The following is a 23,571-nucleotide window of genomic DNA, read 5'->3' on the forward strand; positions in this document are numbered from 1 at the left end:
TGTGCATATGACACTAGGTGGTACTGTAGTAGCTTCACACGTCTCCTAGTTCAGCCTAAGCTGCTCTGCTAAGCTACCATTATCTATCAGCCTAAGCTGCTAGACACCTTATACACTAATAAGGGATAACTGGGCCTGGTGCAAGGTGCAAGTACCCCTTGGTACTCACTACAAGCCAGTCCAGCCTCCTACATTGGTTGTGCAGTGGTGGGATAAGTGCTTGAGACTACTTACCACTCTTGTCATTGTACTTTTCATAAGAGAAAAATATACAAAACAAGGTCAGTGTATATACACATAGCCAAAAAGTTTTGCATTTCCTCTTTACACTCTTTTCTAAGTGCTGAAAAGTACCCCTAAACTTAAAAAAGTTCTTAAAAGTTTAAAAAGTTTTTTTCTGTCTTTCCAAAAAGTTCTGAAAACTTTTTTCTCTTTTTCTATCACTTTAACTCTCTCTAAAAATGTCTGGCACAGGCCAAAATGGTGATCTGTCCAAACTTGCATATGACAACCTTAGCTGGAAAAGAGCAAGGAGTCTCTGTATAGAGAGAGGTTTGAGTGTAGGGAAGAATCCTTCCTTGGAACTGTTACTTAACATGCTTAGAGAACAGGATAAGGCCATAGGTGCCCCATCTGTTGAAAAAGTACCTAATAGTTCTCAATCTGATTCAGGGACTCCCCCAGGAAAAGATTCAGGAAAGAAACTCCCTAGCCTGCCCATTACTAGACAGTCTAGCATAGTTGGGAATGATGATGAGCCACACCATACAAATAGTGTTGTCTCACATCATAGCAAAAGCATTTATTCTCACCATACTGGTAGTAATGTTTCTGTTAACCAAGCTGTTAGGGTGGCTTCTGTAAGGGACACGTCTCCTTCTGTTCATTCCCATCATACCTCTGTATCTAGGAATGTCCCTCCCACCAACCCTGATGACAGAATGTTAGAGAGGGAACTCAATAAGTTGAGGGTGGAACAAACCAGACTGAAGCTTAAAAAGCAACAGCTGGATTTGGATAGACAGTCTTTTGAATTAGAGAAGGAAAGACAGAAGTTGGGTTTAGATACCCATGGTGGCAGCAGCAGTATTCCCCATAGTCATCCTGCAAAAGAGCATGATTCCAGGAATCTGCACAAGATAGTTCCCCCTTATAAGGAGGGGGATGACATTAACAAGTGGTTTGCTGCACTTGAGAGGGCCTGTGTTGTACAGGATGTCCCTCAAAGGCAGTGGGCTGCTATCCTATGGCTATCATTTAGTGGAAAAGGTAGGGATAGGCTCCTTACTGTGAAAGTAAATGATGCCAATAATTTTACAGTTCTTAAGAATGCACTCCTGGATGGTTATGACTTAACCACTGAACAGTACAGGATAAAGTTCAGAGAGACCAAAAAGGAGTCTTCACAAGACTGGGTTGATTTCATTGACCATTCAGGGAAGGCCTTGGAGGGGTGGTTACATGGCAGTAAAGTTACTGATTATGAAAGCCTGTATAACACAATCCTGAGAGAGCATATACTTAATAATTGTGTGTCTGATTTGTTGCACCAGTACCTGGTAGACTCTGATCTGACCTCTCCCCAAGAATTGGGAAAGAAGGCAGACAAATGGGTCAGAACAAGGGTGAACAGAAAAGTTCATACATGGGGTGACAAAGATGGCAATAAGAAGAAAGATGGTGAAAAATCTCAAGATAAGCATGGGGATAAGGGTAAAATCAAAGATCCCACTTCAAATCTTAAACACTCTTCAGAGGGTGGGGATAAAACTAATTCTTCCTCTTCTTCTCAACCCACACACATTAAAAAGCCTTGGTGCTTTGTGTGTAAAAATAGAGGCCATAGGCCAGGGGATAAGTCCTGTCCAGGTAAACCCCCTGAGCCTACCACCACTAATACATCAAGCTCTAGTGCCCCTAGCAGTAGTGGTACTAGTGGTGGCACTGCTGGCAACAGTCAAGCAAAGGGTGTAGTTGGGTTCACTTATGGGTCCATAGTAGAAACTGGGGTAGTCAGTCCCAAGACAGTTTCTATCACACCTAGTGGCACTGGCCTTGCCACACTGGCTGCTTGTCCCCTTACAATGGATAAGTACAGGCAGACAGTTTCAATAAATGGTGTTGAGGCCTTGGCCTACAGGGACACAGGTGCCAGTTTCACTTTGGTGACTGAAAACCTAGTGCCTCCTGAACAACACATCATTGGACAACAGTATAAGATTATTGATGTCCATAACTCCACTAAGTTTCTTCCCTTAGCTATAATTCAGTTTAGTTGGGGTGGAGTTACTGGCCCTAAGCAGGTGGTGGTATCACCTAGCTTACCTGTAGACTGTCTCTTAGGTAATGACCTAGAGGCCTCAGGTTGGGCTGATGTAGAGTTTTATGCCCATGCAGCCATGCTGGGCATCCCTGAGGAATTGTTCCCTCTCATTTCAAGTGAAATGAAAAAGCAAAGGAGAGAAGGCCTGAAAACTCAGGATCCCTCTCCATCAACAGGTAAAAAGGGTATCACAGTATCCCCTAACCACCCTACCATGCAGGATACTATTCCTGTGGTGGGAGAAACCTCTCCTGGGGTGGCACCTGTTCCAAGGGAATCATCAGCTGGCAAAGCTGGACTCCCTGAGGTGGAAGTACCTCTCTGTGGGATAACTAACATTGGTGAGAAAAACAGCACCATTTTAGTTAACATGGAGCATCCCTCCAACCCTCCCAGAGAAACTTTAGTGCAGAAACCCTGCACTACCTCACAACACTTAGGACAGCATCCCTGCCCTAGTGTGGAGCTCATAGGACAGCATCCCTGCCCTGCTCCAACTCAAGAGAAACAGCATCCCTGTTCTCTCTTCCAGCCAGATGGACAAAGTTTTTGCCCAGCTATGGCTTTTCTGAGACAGCATCCCTGTCTGGCATTTCCATCACTACAAATAGGTTCAGTGGACAATTCCCACTGCTCTAAACTAAAACTTACTGATAGAAACTCTGAAAATACATCTTCACATTGTTGCTTAGCTAAAAAAATTCAAACAGGGTGGTTTACATCCCCACAGGGAAGTAACCATATAGTGGATGATAAAGGGAGTAACCAGTCTATTGCAGAGCTACTCTCTACTTATCACCACTTAGACAATAAAGTCTCAACTGGCCAAGGTTAGCCTTATTGTCCTTCGTTTGGGGGGGGTGTGTGAGAAAGTAGCCTCTTTCTAGCCTTGTTACCCCCACTTTTGGCCTGTTTGTGAGTGTATGTCAGGATGTTTGTCACTGTTTTCACTGTCTCACTGGGATCCTGATGGCTAGGCCCCAGTGCTCATAGTGAAAACACTATGTTTTAAGTATGTTTGTTATGTGTCACTGGGACCCTGCTAGTCAGGACCCCAGTGCTCATAAGGTTGTGGCCTATATGTATGTGTCACTGGGACCCTGTCACACAGGGCCCCAGTGCTCATAGGTGTGCATGTATGTGTTCCCTGTGTGGTGCCTAACTGTCTCACTGAGGCTCTGTCAACCAGAACCTCAGTGGTTATGCTCTCTCATTACTTTTAAATTGTCACTGACAGGCTAGTGACCATTTTTACCAATTTACATTGGCTTACTGGAACACCCTTATAATTCCCTAGTATATGGTACTGAGGTACCCAGGGTATTGGGGTTCCAGGAGATCCCTATGGGCTGCAGCATTTCTTTTGCCACCCATAGGGAGCTCGGACAATTCTTACACAGGCCTGCCACTGCAGCCTGAGTGAAATAACGTCCACGTTATTTCACAGCCATTTTACACTGCACTTAAGTAACTTATAAGTCACCTATATGTCTAACCGTTACCTGGTAAAGGTTAGGTGCAAAGTTACTTAGTGTGAGGGCACCCTGGCACTAGCCAAGGTGCCCCCACATTGTTCAGAGCCAATTCCCTGAACTTTGTGAGTGCGGGGACACCATTACACGCGTGCACTACATATAGGTCACTACCTATATGTAGCTTCACAATGGTAACTCTGAATATGGCCATGTAACATGTCTATGATCATGGAATTGCCCCCTCTATGCCATCCTGGCATAGTTGGCACAATCCCATGATCCCAGTGGTCTGTAGCACAGACCCTGGTACTGCCAAACTGCCCTTTCTGGGGTTTCACTGCAGCTGCTGCTGCTGCCAACCCCTCAGACAGGCATCTGCCCTCCTGGGGTCCAGCCAGGCCTGGCCCAGGATGGCAGAACAAAGAACTTCCTCTGAGAGAGGGTGTGACACCCTCTCCCTTTGGAAAATGGTGTGAAGGAGTAGCCTCCCCCAGCCTCTGGAAATGCTTTCTTGGGCACAGATGTGCCCAATTCTGCATAAGCCAGTCTACACCGGTTCAGGGACCCCTTAGCCCCTGCTCTGGCGCAAAACTGGACACAGGAAAGGGGAGTGACCACTCCCCTGACCTGCAGCTCCCCTGGGAGGTGTCCAGAGCTCCTCCAGTGTGCTCCAGACCTCTGCCATCTTGGAAACAGAGGTGCTGCTGGCACACTGGACTGCTCTGAGTGGCCAGTGCCACCAGGTGACGTCAGAGACTCCTGCTGATAGGCTCCTTCAGGTGTTAGTAGCCTATCCTCTCTCCTAGGTAGCCAAACCCTCTTTTCTGGCTATTTAGGGTCTCTGTCTCTGGGGAAACTTTAGATAACGAATGCATGAGCTCAGCCGAGTTCCTCTGCATCTCTCTCTTCACCTTCTGATAAGGAATCGACTGCTGACCGCGCTGGAAGCCTGCAAACCTGCAACATAGTAGCAAAGACGACTACTGCAACTCTGTAACGCTGATCCTGCCGCCTTCTCGACTGTTTTCCTGCTTGTGCATGCTGTGGGGGTAGTCTGCCTCCTCTCTGCACCAGAAGCTCCGAAGAAATCTCCCGTGGGTCGACGGAATCTTCCCCCTGCAACCGCAGGCACCAAAAAGCTGCATTACCGGTCCCTTGGGTCTCCTCTCAGCACGACGAGCGAGGTCCTTCGAATCCAGCAACTCTGTCCAAGTGACCCCCACAGTCCAGTGACTCTTCAGTCCAAGTTTAGTGGAGGTAAGTCCTTGCCTCACCTCGCTGGGCTGCATTGCTGGGAACCGCGACTTTGCAGCTACTCCGGCCCCTGTGCACTTCCGGCGGAAATCCTTTGTGCACAGCCAAGCCTGGGTCCACGGCACTCTAACCTGCATTGCACGACTTTCTAAGTTGGTCTCCGGCGACGTGGGACTCCTTTGTGCAACTTTGGCGAGCACCGTTTCACGCATCCTCGTAGTGCCTGTTTCTGGCACTTCTCCGGGTGCTACCTGCTTCAGAGAGGGCTCCTTGTCTTGCTCGACGTCCCCTCTCTCTGCTGGTCCAATTTGCGACCTCCTGGTCCCTCCTGGGCCTCAGCAGCGTCCAAAAACTCTAACCGCACAATTTGCAGCTAGCAAGGCTTGTTGGCGTTCTTTCGGCGGGAAAACACTTCTGCACGACTTTCCACGGTGAGAGGGATCCGTCCACCAAAGGGGAAGTCTCTAGCCCTTTTCGTTCCTGCAGAAACCTCAGCTTCTTCTGTCCAGTAGAAGCTTCTTTGCACCCGCAGCTGGCATTTCCTGGGCATCTGCCCATCTCCGACTTGCTTGTGACTTTTGGACTTGGCCCCCTTGTTCCACAGGTACCCTAGATTGGAAATCCACAGTTGTTGCATTGCTGGTTTGTGTCTTTCCTGCATTATTCCTCTAACACAACTTCTTTGTCCTTAGGGGAACTTTAGTGCACTTTGCACTCACTTTTCAGGGTCTTGGGGAGGGTTATTTTTCTAACTCTCACTATTTTCTAATAGTCCCAGCGACCCTCTACAAGGTCACATAGGTTTGGGGTCCATTCGTGGTTCGCATTCCACTTTTGAAGTATATGGTTTGTGCTGCCCCTATCCCTATGTTTCCCCATTGCATCCTATTGTAACTATACATTGTTTGCACTGTTTTCTAAGACTATACTGCATATTTTTGCTATTGTGTATATATATCTTGTGTATATTTCCTATCCTCTCACTGAGGGTACACTCTAAGATACTTTGGCATATTGTCATAAAAATAAAGTACCTTTATTTTTAGTATAACTGTGTATTGTGTTTTCTTATGATATTGTGCATATGACACTAGGTGGTACTGTAGTAGCTTCACACGTCTCCTAGTTCAGCCTAAGCTGCTCTGCTAAGCTACCATTATCTATCAGCCTAAGCTGCTAGACACCCTATACACTAATAAGGGATAACTGGGCCTGGTGCAAGGTGCAAGTACCCCTTGGTACTCACTACAAGCCAGTCCAGCCTCCTACATGAAGTCATTAGGATACTTACCTGGAAATGCCCTTAATAGTTGTCCCTAATGCTCATACTTAAGAGAACACAACATTGGCAAATTGCTCCTACAAACACCACATGTAACTGTCAAATGTATTCAGATGTTTATTCCACATACGTAAGGGGAGTGACCACATGCATCGCACTAGGGGGTGCCATTTCAGCACATTACACAAAGGCAGCTCCAGATGGACGTTATGTACTAACATATGGCCTGATGGTTGACAAAGAGATATGTATTGTAAATATTTATTCACCAAATGCGGACACCAAATATTTCTCTGGACTGTCTGGACACCGTCGTGCAATATCTTGACACAACAATGTTGTTTGCCAGGGGATATTAATTATTAGTTGGTGAGTGTCAGAACCCCTATCAAAGAGCCACAGAGCAGGCAGGGGCTACTGGGACCAATCGTGGTGGTTGAGGCTTTTTACTCCTGATGTCCTGGGCCCCACCTACTATAGATTCTGATTAACGGGGACACATACCCCCTTTCAGGATAGCTTGGTCACGGCAGCTCAAGGCTCCCCCAAGGGTTGAAGTATGGATATAGATCAGTGAACATGGGCTTACCACTCAAAATGTGCACAGCAGAAGCAATAAATCATTGTCAAGCCAAATATTCACTTTTATGAAGAAAAAATAACTATTTAATTACCATAGCATACCACACAAATATGATATTCACAAATAATTACACAGTTCTCCCTAGAGGTCAGGGCTCTAATGTTTCTATGGCGGATGCCTTTTGAGCTACCTCCTCATGTTAGAGATAGTGGTTATTACCCATTTAGTATTGGTAACATCCAGGGTATGCCCAACTAGTAGTCCGAGTCCCAAGAGTCCACTTTAACTTTAATGTAAATTCAATAGTGTACCAGCGCTACCACACTAACTTTAGGAACAAGTTCCCCCATGGCCAACAGGCCTGAATCTAGACTTACCCACAAGCAGGAAGGGGTGAAGAGTCTGGCATTCCTGAGTGTGCCACGTCCCCAGGAAGTCGCAGGGCTGCAGCTGAGTTCAGGTGAGTCGGCCACACACAGCCCAGGAGACTACACTCAGCGGCGGCAGAGTCTCTCAATCTTGCTCCAGAAAGGACCAGAAGTTCTATGCGGGTCCTCCTGTAGGGTAAGTGTCTGGATCCTTTTCCGGTGTGGGGATGGTTGATACGATCCTGTCTTGGGTCCCTCGTCAGTATGGGGGTGCACAGGTGCTCCCGCAGTGTCCTCACTTTTCCAGCAGCAGACCAGGTAGTAGTGCTTGATGCTTCCGGTGACCCCAATGTCATACAGGGGTCACTGCGTCTCAAGCACAGAAGCTCCTGCTGATTGGCATGGTGAAATCCTTCACTGTGGCCCCTCCTGACATACAGCGTTGCCGTCCGCTACCACACAAGGCTACGGCCCTTACTGTACAGTAGTTTTAACCACAGCTGGCCCGCCTAGCATACGGGGTCCCTGTCTGTCACCATACAAGGCTATGGCCCATGGCAATCTTTTCCTTGGCAGCCCCTCCCAGCATATGGGGTCTCCTCCGCGACACTAAGCACAGGCTATGTGCCCGATAGACGTGGCATGGTGCACAGCTCAATTCACGGCAGCCCTTTCCTGGCATATGGGGGGATAGCCAACTCTGTCCTGCACAGGGAAGCTCCCAATCAGTGCAGCAGCTGTTTCCTCACACTTCACTCATGGAGTCCACTTGACAGGCCTTCCTCCCTGCTGGGCCTCGCTCTCTCCAAGGGTCTCCTTTTCTTCTCAGGACACACTGGTCTTGGCTATAGGCGGGTGCAGGTGCTCCAGGGCATTTGGTTTTGGCTTCCCTGGGTGATGTCTCTTCATCCAGCAGGGAGAATAGCATGCCTTTATCCATCGTCATGGTCACAAGCAGAAGTCTTGCTGAGCTTCTCCTCCTTACACAGCCCATCTGGCTGCTTGGCAGATGACAATTTGTGGGTTCTCAAACTAACCTCCTTATAGTCCATTTCGAGACAACAAATGTGATTTAGAGTCTGAGTCTTTGAAGTTTTATGTTGCTGCTGTACTTCTTTTGAAACGTCCACTCCTCTGGTCACCCTTCCTCTTGAAAAGCAGTCTATCCCAGCAGGAGTGTCTCCGAAGCTGACATGGCCACATCACTGGCCATAAGAGTGATCAGAGTTCACACCCAGATGTCAGCCACAGTGATATGTGTAGGATTCTCTTTTGAGCCCCATCTCTTTCCTGAAATGCCCCTGAGCCCCTTCCTTGTGACCTCTCACTGAATCAAAGAGCACCTTTGGAAGCCTGGCTCTCCCCTCTTCAGTGCTCTTCAGGAATACAGCAATACACAAATCTCTCTGGGGAGATCTCTCTCCCTTCTCTTCATGTTTCACCATGCAGGCCTGGATCTCCCAAAATGAAACCCGGGGCCCTCTAGGTATTGTACCATTTCACAGATGCACATACACTCAGTGCAGGTATATAACCTACATACACTGCACAGCAATGTATTGTTCATGTACTGTACCACTCACGGGCACACATATATCCAGCACATACATTTAATATGCACACACTGCACAGAACTGTATCCTTCAAGTACCATGCCATTCATATGCATACATACATCCAGCGCATGCATTTACCACGCACGCACTGCACAGCTCTACATCCTCCATGTCCGGCACCACCTATGGGCACTTATACCCCTAGCACATGCATTCCATATGCTTCCACAACTCGGTACTGCATTAACCCTGCATTGTACCCTTCCCAGACACACATACACCCAGTGCAGATACACCACTTCCGCACTGCGCAGCACTTCACACTAAACCAATGTAGGCCTAAGGGTGAGTTAAGGACACAAAAGCAGACCTGTTCACTGCTACTAATCACACACTACATGGTATGCTGCCACCACAGCGCTAGTGCTACTAAACTCCTAGGAAAGGCGGTAGCTTTCCACCAATATGAGGGAAGCACTTTGGGCACTCCTCTGGGTCCGACATGACCGCAATCTGGGAGACATGCCCTTGCGAAGAAACACATGCATGATCCGTATTTGCCTATGACAACAAAAATCAGCATTAATGATCCAGACATCAGAACAGTTGGTCACTCAATGTAGGGGTGCACATCTATTCCCATGCAGAGGACTTTTTCTGTGCCAACAAGGGAAAATAAAGAAAACTTACAAAGGCCCAAGTTAAATTAAGTGTAAGCCTGGCAAACCTTGGGAAATTATGTATAGACTGGACATAGTGGACACCTAAGGGGTAAGACACATGTTGGCCGAAAAAGTTCATATTTATTTTCAGCCATGCATGAAATCACTAGTAGACTGAACCATATCCTGGTGAAACAGGGGACCATTGCAATACGAAGACATAAAATACCTGGGCTGTTTCCATCCATGCAAAGCCACAGGGCACCTACATTCAGGGGCACTAAAAGATAGTGTGTTGTTAAGCAATATCAAGGAAGTAATCAAGCAATATTTTGAGAGAACGAAACACTAGGATCTTACCCCTTACTGTATCAAAGGCATTACTATGATTCCTACACAGGATAGAAACCCTTCTGGATGGGAATCCGATCACCCAATATTCGTAGTCAAAATATTAAATTGAGTTGTGGCGAACAGGATGACAAAGATGGCAGAAACACTAATACATCCTTAACAATGTGGTTTTATACTGACAGGAACCTGTAACAACTCACTTGTCCTACACTAACTGGCAATGGCAGGACACTAACCTTTTGCAGTGATAGATAAAGAGAACGTTCTTGACTCCACTGGATGTGCCTATAGTTACAAATGCTATAAAAAATATTTGGATCTGGCTTTTTAATCTGTGTTAAGCCATGGTACAGAAAACCAACATCAAGAGTGAAGACAGATTGGGGTAGGACGCTAGAGGGAGAAGAAAGGGACAAGGTAGGGCTGTACCTTTTCACCTTTAGAGTTTACACAAATGGTCAATCCATTGGCTTTTAGACATAGATTAGCGTTGAAGGGTGTAGGGAACTCATATAGTACCTATATGCAGACAATCCAGTTATGATGATGGGGGATAGGTGGTTGGTGATAAATGCGAAGTTACACGAGGTAGGCTACACATTAGTGGGACACTATAGGCCGAACACTGATGATTTTAAACCCACTTCAGGAAATGCATGGGCAATTAATGAAGGTCGCGGTGGCAGACCACCTAGTGATAGGAGGGGATTTTAATGTTCTAATGGATCCCATAAAAGATAAATCCACGCTAAAACCAACAGTCGGATTGGATAAGATGAGGGAGGGTGTTCACCACCTGATAAGAGACCTGGATATGATTGATATTTGGAGGCAAAGATCGGGACAAGAGAAGGGTTACATCTATCATAATAAAAAATATAGGTACCACCCTAGAATAGATTTTATTTTGATAAGTAGGAACTTGGCACCCCAGGTAAAAGATATGACACACTTACCAGAACATCTCTCCGATCATTCTGGGGTAGCATTGGTGTTTGAGTTAGAAGGAGTGATTGGACAGAGAAGGTGGAATGTAAATAGGTAATTATTTAATGAGCCAGCGATAGTTAGTCGCTTGCAAGAAGACACTTTAGATTTTTTCCGAGTGAATGAAGGGTCCGCTCCTATTAATGTAATCTGGGATACTTACAAAGCCTATATTAGGGGTAGGATAAGTAGTGCAGCTTTCAAAATGGAAACTCACGAGTCTAGAGTGATGACATTGGAAAATAGGATAGGAGCATTCCAAAGAGAACTAGAAGCCTGTCAGAGTCAGGAACAGGTGAATTGTATAAATAAACTTAGAGATGCAAGAGAAGATGTGGCCGATTACTTGGAGGTTTGTGTGAAAAAGAGATGGGAAGTGAGTAAGCTGGCCTATTATGAATATGGGGAGGGATGTGGTAAAATGCTGGTTTGGAAAACTAGAACAGAAAGGACAAAGAATATGATTACGGAAATAGTTATAAAGGAGAAAGGGGAGCGTTGCTTAGATGAACAAAGCATAGAGCAGGACTTTAAAAAAAAAAATCAATCCTTATATTCAGACAAGACCTCAATTTCAGAAGAGCAGATAATTACTTGGCTTCAAGCAATAAATCTTCCCAGTTTACAGGTGGACCAACAACAGAATTTAAATCAGAATATAAGCCCTGAGGACATAAGCAAGGTAATGAAGGAGCTGAAAAGGGGGAAGGCTTCGGGACTAGAATCTTTGCCAAGTGAGTTATACAGAGCATTAAGGGAGGAGCTAACACTGTTCATGACTGAATGCCATAAATAAGGGTAGTAGTACCCAACCAAGATCTTGGTATGAAACTGTAATTAATATACTCTTAAACCAGGGAAAGATCCTAAAGCCAGTGCATCATACAGACCTATATCCTTGCTGAACGACGACTATAAAATATATACACAGGTGTTGGCGAGAAGGTTGGAGAAAGTGTCGGGAAGCGTGATACATGTGGATCAAAAGAAATTCATGAAAGGGAGACATGAGATGATGCATGACCTGATAACAGCCATAGGTAAGGCAAGGGAAGAGGTTCTACCTTTAACTATAATGGCTTTTGATACTGCAAAGGTCTTTGATAGAGTAAGGTGGACTTCCTTATATGCAGTGATCAATCACTGAGGATTGGGGGACCACTTTCATAACGCAACTAAGGCCATGTCTAATCAACCAGGGGCTAGGGTTCTGGTCAATGGTAACCTTACGGATAAAATCCAAATACAGAGAGGTACACAACAAGGTTGCCCCATCACCCTTGCTTTTTAATCTTTACATCAATCCCTTGGTGGCTAAGCTGCAGGAGGAACAACAGATTATACCATTTAAGTATCGAAATTGGGAGAAAAAAGTCGAACTGTACGCAGACGACTTGATGAATTTCACGCACGATATTGGAAGTGCCCTTCCGGTAATAAAATAGAAAATGGTGGGATCTGAAAAATTTGCTGGGTACCACATAAACCTGCAGAAGACAGAACTGATGTCTTGGAACGTTGACACCTATACCCCGTTGGAGATTTGATACTTAGGGGTGCAAGTGCTTAGGGATATAAATCAAACGGCACAAATTAACTTTAATAAACTGGTAGTAGAAACAAAGAGACTATTGAACACCTGGGCAGGTCTTTCACTATCTTTGACTGGTAGGTGCCACATAATTAAAATGTTGATACTACCAAAGTTTACATTTATTTTTAACACCATCCCCCTTGAGTTTAAAAAAACGTTGGTTTAGCAAGCTTCAAGGAGAAATACATAGCTTTAAATGGGCTCGCAAAAGAGTGCGTATTGCCTGGAAAAAAACTACGTAAAAAAAAAAAGGTTGATGGAGGAATTGCTTTACCGGACTTTCAAATATATAACTAGGCCTTTCAACTAAAAAATGTTAGATTGTTATTGCAAGCAAATTTTCAGAAGACGTCCCCTGTAAAATCAGGAGGAAGGAGGTGTGCATTTTCTATTTAAATGTGGCCACCCCAAATACTTCAAGATGATTAGATTAAAGATATTAATAGTGATGTGTAAGGTATGGATACAGGTCAGGAGGATTCTAAAAAATCCATATTATTGTTGTTTTCCCCCAACATGGAGCTTCCCCCAGGCACACCAGAGTGTTTACAAGATGCTTCAACTCTTCCCCTAATAAATGCTGGGGTACTAAGGTGGGGGCAAATTGCAAAATGAGGGGCACTGGCAACGTGGGATGAACTTGATCAGCTTATGGGGAAGAAGTTGTCGAAAATTCAAATATTACCAACTGAGTAGTTGAGTAGGTACACAAGGAGATTTTGGAACTGGAAATGTTGAAAAGAAAAGGAATTACTAAGGCTGACTGTACAAACAAAGAAGTGTCCTAGTGGTATTGGATGTTGGTACAGGGTTAAGATGGCCCATTGATATTGCCGGAGGAGAAGTGGAAGTCGGACCTGCCGGAGTTGGAGCTAACAAATATCTGGTAAGTATCCATGTCTACAGGTGGTTAAATCAGCCCCATTAAGGGGAAATCGTTTGTTTACAGCTCACAGGGCATATTGGACCCCGAAGAGACTGCTGAACCTAGTAGGATCAAGTAGAAGGTACTGTTTGAAATGCGGGCTGGAAGAAGCTGATGATATACATTTATTCTGGCAGTGTCCGACGTCTGACGCCTTTTGGCATGAAGTGGGTAAGATTTTATCAGACATGTTCGAGAAAGAGATCAATATAAGCCTAGGTTTTAGTTATATTCGCTATTGTGATGAAAGAAAGGACCAGCACTAAACTGGGGAAGTCCCACTCACAGTTAATACTAATCTTGGTACTGGTTGCACAAAGAGAAATCTGCAGGAAATAGTTATCATCTGAGGCCCTGAACGTAGTAGAATGGGTTAGATCAGCAAGGAGAATTTGCAGACTAGATTGCTCAGACAAGACACGGAAAAGGATGTGATAGTTTTCAAAAACACCTGCTGGATTGAGGTCCAAGGATTAAAGACAAAACAACAAGGAGAGGAGTACAGAGAAATACTCTGGAAATCCCGATATGTTGAAGGAGGCCTAAGGGAAGGGTGAACCTATAAAGAGAAATGCACAGGTTGACTTAATTATGTCCAAGTGCCTTTGATTTTGTATGAGGACAAAAATATAAAAATAAAATAAATAAAAATATACAGTTATGATTACGTACCACCTTAACAGACCTGCATCACTGCAGTACTGTTTGGCAGAATTAAAAAGATTTGGCAGGGTTGGTGTGTCTAGAATTTCTTTTTTCTGCAAGATTTAAGGATTTTCTTTTAACTAAAAGATAATCACTGAACTGGACAATATAATATTGTAGCTATTTTGTGTTTTTTTACTGCTGAGTTCTGAGCTCCTGCCCCCCACAATACCTTTATAGAATTGTTTTAATACTTGCCCTGACTTCCCTGAGAGTCAAGTGCGGGCAAAGTGTGCTTGGGCCAATTTGCAAAGCCATAGTAGGACAGGTCCTAGGAAACCACTGACACATGACCCCCAACGACCATGTTTGGGATCCAGCAGCCCAGTGTCCCCTTTCATCTGACAGGGTGAGATCACTTGCAAACACGGTTTCCCTTCTGCAGTATTTTCTTTAAATATATGGGATTTTATACGTCTGTTGTTAATATTCCTCTTTCAGAAATTGGATAGATTATTGGTATTCCAGTACGATCAGTAACACACAGCAAATTAGACACACTGAAGCTGTGCCGGCAAGCAAGATTATGATTGCCATGTCTAGAACAATGTTCTATTATGAAGCAACACACAGTTCAGTGATTGGATAAGGAATACAGTTAGGTGACTTAACTGCTAGAAGGAACTCATGGGCATATTACCCAGCAAGAGCTACTGATGATGTGAGGTAACATACCCCCACGGTACTCTTATACAATAGGCCAAGTGGGGAAAATCAAAGTAGAGAACGTTGAGGAAGATCATATAGAAACCCCTTCTGTTTCAGGCGTGGATCTGTGGAACCTGTACCTATTCAGTTGGATAGCTCTGTACATGGCAATGGCACAATGGAGCAAGAGTGTTAGGCAGCAGGCAATCTATACCCCAATAACAGAATTATTACTTAGACAGAGGTCCAAGTTAGCTTTATAGTGGGACCCGGTCAGTTCTTGCAGTATACCATACTAAAGCAAATGGGAAAAGAAATATGGACCAAATTCCATAAAGCGCCACATATATATATATATATATGGAAAATGTCACTTACCCAGAGTACATCTGTTTGTGGCATTAGTCGCTGCAGATTCACATGCTGTGCACATCCCGCCATCTGGTGTTGGGCTCGGAGTGTTACAAGTTGTTTTTCTTCGAAGAAGTCTTTTCGAGTCACGAGACCGAGGGACTCCTCCCATTTCGACTCCATTGCGCATGGGTGTCGACTCCATCTTAGATTGTTTTCCCCGCAGATGGTGAGGTAGGAGTTGTGTATGCTAGTAATAGTGCCCATGCAATGGAGTGAATACGTATGCACATAATGAAGTTTAAAGTAATATATTTACAAATTTACACATGTTCAAGATCAACTTCTAAACGGCTACAGGCTCCCGGGGAGGCGGGTGGGCGCATGTGAATCTGCAGCGACTAATGCCACGAACAGATGTACACTGGGTAAGTGACATTTTCCGTTCGATGGCATGTGTAGCTGCAGATACACATGCTGTGCATAGACTAGTAAGCAGTTATCTCCCCAAAAGCGGTGGTTTAGCCTGTAGGAGTTGAAGTTGTTTGAAATAATGTTCGTAGTACAGCTTGACCTACTGTGGCCTGTTGTGCAGTTAACACATCTACACAGTAGTGTTTGGTAAATGTATGAGGCGTAGACCATGTTGCTGCCTTACATATTTCGTTCATTGGAATATTTCCTAGAAAGGCCATGGTAGCACCTTTCTTTCTGGTTGAGTGTGCCTTTGGTGTAATAGGCAGCTCTCTCTTTGCTTTAAGATAGCAGGTTTGAATACACTTAACTATCCATCTAGCAATGCCTTATTTAGAAATTGGATTCCCTGTATGAGGTTTTTGGAAAGCAATAAATAGTTGTTTTGTTTTTCGAATTAGTTTTGTTCTGTCAATGTAGTACATTAGCGCTCTTTTGATGTCTAATGTATGCAGTGCTCTTTCAGCTACAGAATCTGGCTGTGGGAAGAACACTGGTAATTCTACCGTTTGATTCAAGTGGAACGGTGAGATCACTTTTGGTAAAAATTTTGGATTTGTCTGTAGAACTACTTTATGATTGTGTATTTGAATAAATGGTTCTTGTATGGTAAATGCTTGAATTTCACTCACTCTTCTTAGAGATGTGATGGCAATCAAAAATGCAACTTTCCATGTTAAGTATTGCATTTCACAAGAGTGCATGGGCTCAAAAGGTGGACCCATGAGTCGTGTTAAGACAATGTTGAGGTTCCATGAAGGAACTGGTGGTGTTCTTGGTGGTATAATCCTCTTTAGGCCTTCCATAAATGCTTTTATGACTGGTATCCTAAATAATGAAGTTGAGTGCGTAATTTGCAGGTAAGCTGAAATTGCGGTAAGATGTATCTTTATTGAAGAGAAAGCTAGCTTTGACTTTTGCAATTGTAGTAAGTATCCTACTATATCTTTGGCAGATGCGTGTAATTTGATTATTATGGCAGTAATAAACAAATATTTTCCACTTATTTGCATAGCAGTGTCTAGTGGTAGGTTTCCTAGCTTGTCTTATGACCTCCATACATTCTTGTGTGAGGTCTAAGTGTCCGAATTCTAGGATTTCAGGAGCCAAATTGCTAGATTCAGCGATGCTGGATTTGGATGTCTGATCTGTTGTTTGTGTTGTGTTAACAGATCTGGTCTGTTTGGTAGTTTGACATGAGGTACTACTGAGAGTTCTAGTAATGTTGTGTACCAAGGTTGTCTTGCCCATGTTGGTGCTATTAGTATGAGTTTGAGTTTGTTTTGACTCAATTTGTTTACTAGATATGGAAGGAGTGGGAGAGGGGGAAAAGCGTAAGCAAATATCCCTGACCAGATCATCCATAACGCATTGCCCTGAGACTGATCTTGTGGGTACCTGGATGCGAAGTTTTGGCATTTTGAGTTTTCCTTTGTTGCAAATAGATCTATTTGTGGTGTTCCCCAAATTTGGAAGTAAGTGTTTAGTATTTGGGGGTGAATCTCCCATTCGTGGATCTGTTGGTGATCCCGAGAGAGATTGTCTGCTAACTGGTTCTGAATTCCTGGAATAAATTGTGCTATGTATACCTGTACAAGATGGCACTTATGTTTTCAGGGTGATACATATAAGCACTGTGGTATGAGTCCTTTGTTTATGTTTGTGTATTTGTAAATGGTATTTATATGTATTGTGTGCAATATACCCCCATCCGTGAACAAGGCTACGGCTGAAACGCGTTGGGAGGAAGTACATTTTCACTTTCTTTAATATACTTTGAAACTGTCCGACTGGTGTCTTGAATTTCTTTCCGATTGGGTGAGAACAATTTACAAATATTTTATGGGATTCCCGATCCCACATCAAGACCGCCACAAACTGAGCCTCGATAAGTCGGGTGCCCCCTTTTCTTTTTGGATATATAGATATATATATATATATATATTTAAAGGGTTCCACCAAGCAACTAGCCGCACATGGGACAGGTGCATCCGTTTAGTGGGGGTGGGCCCACGCTGGATGTAAAATAAGTCTCAAAGGATGCCAACGGCGCACCCACGGGGTCAATTATAGTTGATTTAATTGTAAGTAGGCACGTTTCGACGTGACTTTAAACATGGAATCATTCACTCCCACCGGACAACTGATTATTATACAATGCAAAGCCAAATAGTAACACCACAATTGTTGTGCCAATTATCGTCATTACAGTCTCATATGTCCCATACGAACATTTCACCTTGAATCGGTGCACAGCACTGTGGTGCGTGTAATCCAAATGTCTCGCATCAGGCCAATAAACACAGCCCTCAACCACAACGTTCCATTTTCTATTCACTGCCACTCACGCCCTATGCAGCGTTACTTTACCAGTAGATGATAAGTCAATAAATGCCCCTCACATAATTTAATGCTCTCACCATCCAGCATCCATATCCTATGATACCTCCCCTATCACGTATTTTCAATGCAAAACAAGGAGAGATCAGCTACCAGACTTAACATCACCATGAACTGTAAGGTGGCCTGGTGTATATTAGTCACAGCCAGAAAAGACACAAATGGATGGGTTGCACACCTTGGTACTATTGTGAACCCAAAAGCTGTGCTCTGTTTGGCTCGAATGAACACAGTGCCTCATTTTTGTTTTATTATTTTTTCCAAAGGAAACTTGGGCTCTGCTAATGGGCAATAATAGAATCAAGTGGAATGATCCACAGTGAGTAATTAATACGGGTATTTATATAATTACTGAGTAAGCAATTAGTTATTTATTTTCAGAAGTTCCACAAGCTGGTGAAAAATCAAGGTATGTGTCAATCTGTTCATTTCAGCTTTTATTGATTAGAGCATATGGCTTCCTCAACATGTGTGCCTAGTAACATTCATGGGAAGCAGTTGGTGGGATCAAGTGGTGGTGCAACTACGGTTCCTAGTTAACATCCTCCTCATGTAAGGACTCCCCGAGGAGTGAAATCTCTGCTGTCTGTACCTGGTTCGGTTCCTTGGACCAGCGCTGGTGTAGGGCTCTCCGACCTCTCTGAAAACCGTGCCTCCACTGGAGCCAATGAGCAATCAGACATAGCTGAAGACATCTTCTTTTGGACATCCGCAGCCATTTCACCAAGACGGTTCCAATGTGAAGACCCTGCACAAAAGTCAGAAAATACTCTTTATCATACCACGTTATGCAAACGGAGAGGTCAAAAGGCTATGGAGTGTCCAAACACATTTACATTGGTAGCTAAAGCTCACAAGAATGTAGACCGAAAAGTACTTATTCTTAACTAGAGTCATTTAAAATAGCATAACTCTAAAAAGTGGCTTCAAGTGTCTCATAAAAACACACAATACATACATATTATTATAGTAAATATGTGGCTCTTATACTGATAGAGGCAAAAATGGTGGACAGAAGCCAAACAACTGATGATATTCAGCATGGGTGTTCCTCAATTAACACTGCATTAAGGGGAACAATAACAGGCTATGCCTTTTGAGACAGGAGGTTGAGGTAGAATCAGATATCAGTTTTGGGTAATCAGAGGAAATTATATTCCTGAATTTTATCTGCGCACCCTCGTAATGGCAAAACAGGAGGTTCGCCTTGCACTCTCCCTGCAGCTTCAAACTCAAGCCCAGGAAGGCCAGGTATAGCAATCCTTCTTGCAGGCTCTCATTTAGCAGCCTGCCCTTTGAAGGCTCAGCCAAGGGGGAGTGCCTAGAGTCAGCGGAGGTGGTCAAGCTAGGACTTGGTGCAGCCTGCTGTCTCTGCGCTCTCTGGGACCATCAGGGAAAGGCAACCACGTCAAGGGACCACCAGGCATAAGCAGTCTCACAGCCAAGTAACAATCTAGAGTGTGTGTGCTTGTGCCCCCCTACACAACGCTCTACCCTACTCTGTGGCACAAATAGGAGGCTCACCAGGTGGTCCTAATGGGAGCCGCACTTGGTCCAAGTGCAGTGCGCAAATAAAAACTACCTGAGGAGTGGAGTGTGCTCGGCCGCGGCATGCGTGCTCGTGCCCGCCCCCCATAGTCCACAGGATAGTCCAGGGCAGCCATAAGGAGTGTGGCGGCGCACAGAGTGGCCAAGCTAAGCCCTCGCTTGCCATTTGCTGACAGAAGGAGACTTCAAAGCAACCCATCTCTCCTGCTGGTTGGTTGACGAACATGAGTTCAGGCAAAAAGAGAGGGCTGGCCCTCACGGCAGTCAGCAAAAAGAAAGGCGGCCGACAGAGGGCCAACACCTCCAGCAGGCCAAGGGCACAAGGCATGAGGATCCCCTAGTGGAGATGGCACAGGACTTGGCACATGTTTTGGTGGACCCAATAGCAACAACAGGTCCAGGAATAGTCAGCTCAGAAGGGAGAATGATAGGGTGAAGTCCCGTAGCCATCAACCGAAGATCTGCGCAAAATTTCCTTTTTAAAGGACGCTGGATCAGTGATTTTCTCTAACAACGAGGAAGATATGGGGCTTCCATCACCCCTGCAACCTGAAGTGATAATTTTAACACCCGGTGGTAACTCTGGCGGGGCACTGGCCCCCACCCCTACTAACTGCTCCTCGGAACTTATAAAGATCAGTGACAAAGAAGACATAAAATACACATAAGAGGCTGGCAACAGGATGGACCACCTCTCACCCCATTCACTCTGGAATGTTGCAGGAGTAACTTCACCGCCCTGGGTCGCTGAACTCCCCACGTACAGCGCTCTCTAATCACACAGAAGGGCACCGAGGGACGGGTCTCTTCACCACATAGCCATAGCTTCCCTTGCAAAATATATTAAGAGCCCTTGAGAGGTCAACCTCTGGAGATAGAAGCTCTCTTCACATAGTCCACTGATCAAGACATCAGCATAAAGGGGGAGGCGGCACCTCCTGCCGGCTCCAACACCGCCAGCCCTGGCCCCAGGCAACTCAACTCGTCAGTTAGCAAGCTTGTACCAAGAAACAGCAACCCAGTTAAAAGGGAAGATTTGAACGATAACGGCTGTGACATTTCTTACCTGATGACCCAAGACTGGGAGGAACTAGCTGCAGCATATCTGTAAAACTCTCTCAGTGACATCTTGAGGGACCTGGATAAAGCAGGCACAGGAACCACCTTGAACAGAGATCAAAAAACAAAAAAGAAGAGAAGGATCAGCACCCTGACACCATCTGGCCATCCCTTTTAAAAACCATGCAACTCTCAGTGAATGCCGTTCAGTACCAGGCTGACAAGACGGACATTCAACTATCTATCCTCGACTCCTTAGCCGCCTTAGTCGCGGGTATAGATGGCAAGCTCACCAAACTAAAACGCCTGATACAGCGAACTCAAATCGACTCCCAACTACTGCAAGCAGTCTGTTCTTGTGCCTGCGGCCCGGTCTTAAACAAATTAACTGCGTTGCCAACAATGATTTACTAACAGAACTTAAACAGGCAACGTGAGGGCCATTATTTCTCCTGAACGGAGCACATCTCATCATTAACTACAGGAGGTCCTAATCCCAGATTGCCTAGAGGCCCAAAGGCTAAACTGCAGCTCCCTCTCACTTCAAGCCAAAGCCTAAAGCAATGAGCACTCAGCAAAAGCACCCAGAACCAACCAAAGGACTCTACTGGAGATGCCTACAGAGAACAGAAACCAATCAAGAACCAAATCAGGGAAAGAAATCAAGGGAACACAACCAACAGAACATCGCTTGGTCGTGCCGCAAACAGAAAAGGAAAGGTAAAAATGGGAAAAATTTTATTACTGAGTACTTCCAAACCGATTCCACAAGCCCTCCAGTTGTCAGGGAGCTGCTAGAAGGTAACTATTCAGCCACTTCCATTCAGCCGGAGGAAGCAGAGGTCAGGCCAAAGGGAGGCAATCCCCACGTAGGTGAGATATTGGCCTGCCTCACAAGGAAGGCTGCTGTAACCCCAGAACAGGGCTCTTCACAAGCATCTGGAGCAGGTGTTGCATTGCCTTAACAAGATACTCCACAAGCTGAGACTCCAACCTGAGCTGGGGAAGGAGAAGCCCCATGGCTGGGGACCCACAACTTGGCTGTCAATATAGCAGCTGTAAGTGCCACACAACCAACCCAGCCTGCTGAGCCAGCCCCATATATGTCGCACCCACTCCTCCCCAATCCCATAAACAAAGAACCCAGTATGAGCGTGGGTGAATTACTTCAGCAGGAACATGTCACTGTACTCACTTCAAATGCCTTTCCTGACACCAACATCCAGCTCTTCCTACAAGAATACAAACCACACAAGGAAACCACAATAACAGAGGCACCATCCTACACTTTCCAGCAACAACCAGGGATCTGAACCACTTGAAATAATTGGACTTGGTGGGAACAGAATTTATAAAAGCTGGAAGCTCTGTAGGAAACAAGGCACCCAAGACTACATGGGCTTCAGGTGAAATAGCCAGAAATATCTTGGAAGAACAGAATTTGGTCAAAAATTGGGGTATAACAGTGACTCCATACCATGCCCCGGGCTATCTGTGACCTTTGCTTGCGATAAACCAGCATAGCCACAACTCAAACATCCATAAAACCCCCTATTCAGTGATCAAGGGGGCACAAAGCTCCTCGCCGCCAAGTAGAACAAGGTATCATTTTCAACCTGGCCCAAACACATCTAGCTCGGCCACACAAGACTGGAACTGGATATCTCCCACAATAAATGGAATAATCATGACAAGGCTCACCTGCCACAACAAGACTACAGACTAAGAAAAGTTCTCTTGCTTTGGTAAAATGGGTACACAAGCTAAGCCCCATGGGTATCTGCTCCTGGAACATTATTGGGCTAGGAAACAAAACATCGGACCCACAAGTCCTACTCTTTCTACAAACGTTCAACATCACCCTTCTCCAGGAAACATGGCTGGAACAGCCATTTCATGTGGAGGGCTTCACGGATCACCCTGTCTCTGCCTGAAAATATGCCAGATTTGGTCGCTCGAAGGGTAGCATATCAATTAACACCTCCAAGTATGAGTGAAGTTAAAGAACTATAAGTGGAGTCAGTGGAAGACATTGAGATGAAAGCAGTTACAGCAACTATCCAATGCCAAGGAAATTCTTAAGAGTAGCGATTGTAAATATTTACCTGCACCCCAAAGGCAGAGTAAAGGGTTGCAAGCTGTTAAATCAGCAAATCAAACAGCTGATGGGTAAAGAACAAGACCCTAATTTTCTCCTCTCAGGGGACTTCAATCTACATCTCCTGGGTACAACAGATAACAAATTCATAGTGGTCCAGTTATCGCAATGGGAAATTCCACAACAAGGGAAGAACACAACAGGCAAACTAACCAAAACAGGCAAGGAACTGTTGAAGGAACTGGAGTTTGTTGGCCTCCAGGCCCTAAAGGGCGCTTTTTGAAAGACTACTATCCCTCTCCCCCACCCCCCTCCCTCGCAACAACGTTTCACTCCAAAAGGGCCACTTCAACTCTAGATTAAACCTTCAATAGGTTAGCATCGTTCCAAAAAACACTTTCGCATCAACTGGCTCGGAGGAATCTAGCGCCCATCTTCCACAGATGTTCTTGCTTAATATAGGGCCTGTAACTCCCTGTATTTCGATTGAAGCTCAACGCTCAGCATTCACCATTAACAATAAAAGAATTAAAAACAATACCTCGTCCATAGACCCCCTTCTGGCGCCTACCAAGAACACTCTGCAAGGCCAGCAAGCCATGATCTCAAACTCCTTAGCTGCCTAGGAGGCTTTTACCTAGGAAATGGGGGAAACATTTGCCACAACAGTGCAAGGGCCTAGCATGCAACAAGAAAGGAGTCATTTCACTCTCTCGCAACAAAATCAAGTAAAATTACACAAGAGACTTATGACCCAAACCATCAGGAAATCGCCATGGCACCCATTAACTCCTACCTGCAATAGGAATTTAGGCAGAAAAGGGCAGCACTTAAAAAGCTAATCTAGACATACAAAGGAGAACGAGAAAAAACACTCTGGGCACAGCTCCTCTACGACACAGCTCTTCTGTGACCACACACGATT

At 44.9% G+C, this 23,571-nt stretch overlaps 1 protein-coding gene across 4 annotated transcripts in view; it reads right to left on the reverse strand.

Annotated features, from left to right (window-relative positions):
* The window catches only part of MON1A (MON1 homolog A, secretory trafficking associated), a 129,252-nt gene that overhangs the window by 73,967 nt on the left and 31,714 nt on the right, over window positions 1-23,571 (reverse strand). For 3 of the 4 annotated variants that reach the window (XM_069206832.1, XM_069206833.1, XM_069206834.1), the window contains exons 2-3: window positions 20,556-20,653; window positions 18,534-18,689 (exon numbers count right to left, since the gene is read on the reverse strand). In XM_069206832.1, the coding sequence (XP_069062933.1) occupies window positions 18,534-18,689; window positions 20,556-20,592 (193 nt within the window). In that variant the 5' untranslated portion in view covers window positions 20,593-20,653. The remainder of the gene's footprint in view (window positions 1-18,533; window positions 18,690-20,555; window positions 20,654-23,571) is intronic. The other variant, XM_069206835.1, reaches the window with a different exon arrangement.

This window comes from Pleurodeles waltl, chromosome 9 (assembly GCF_031143425.1).
Source record: "Pleurodeles waltl isolate 20211129_DDA chromosome 9, aPleWal1.hap1.20221129, whole genome shotgun sequence".
NCBI lineage: Eukaryota > Metazoa > Chordata > Amphibia > Caudata > Salamandridae > Pleurodeles > Pleurodeles waltl.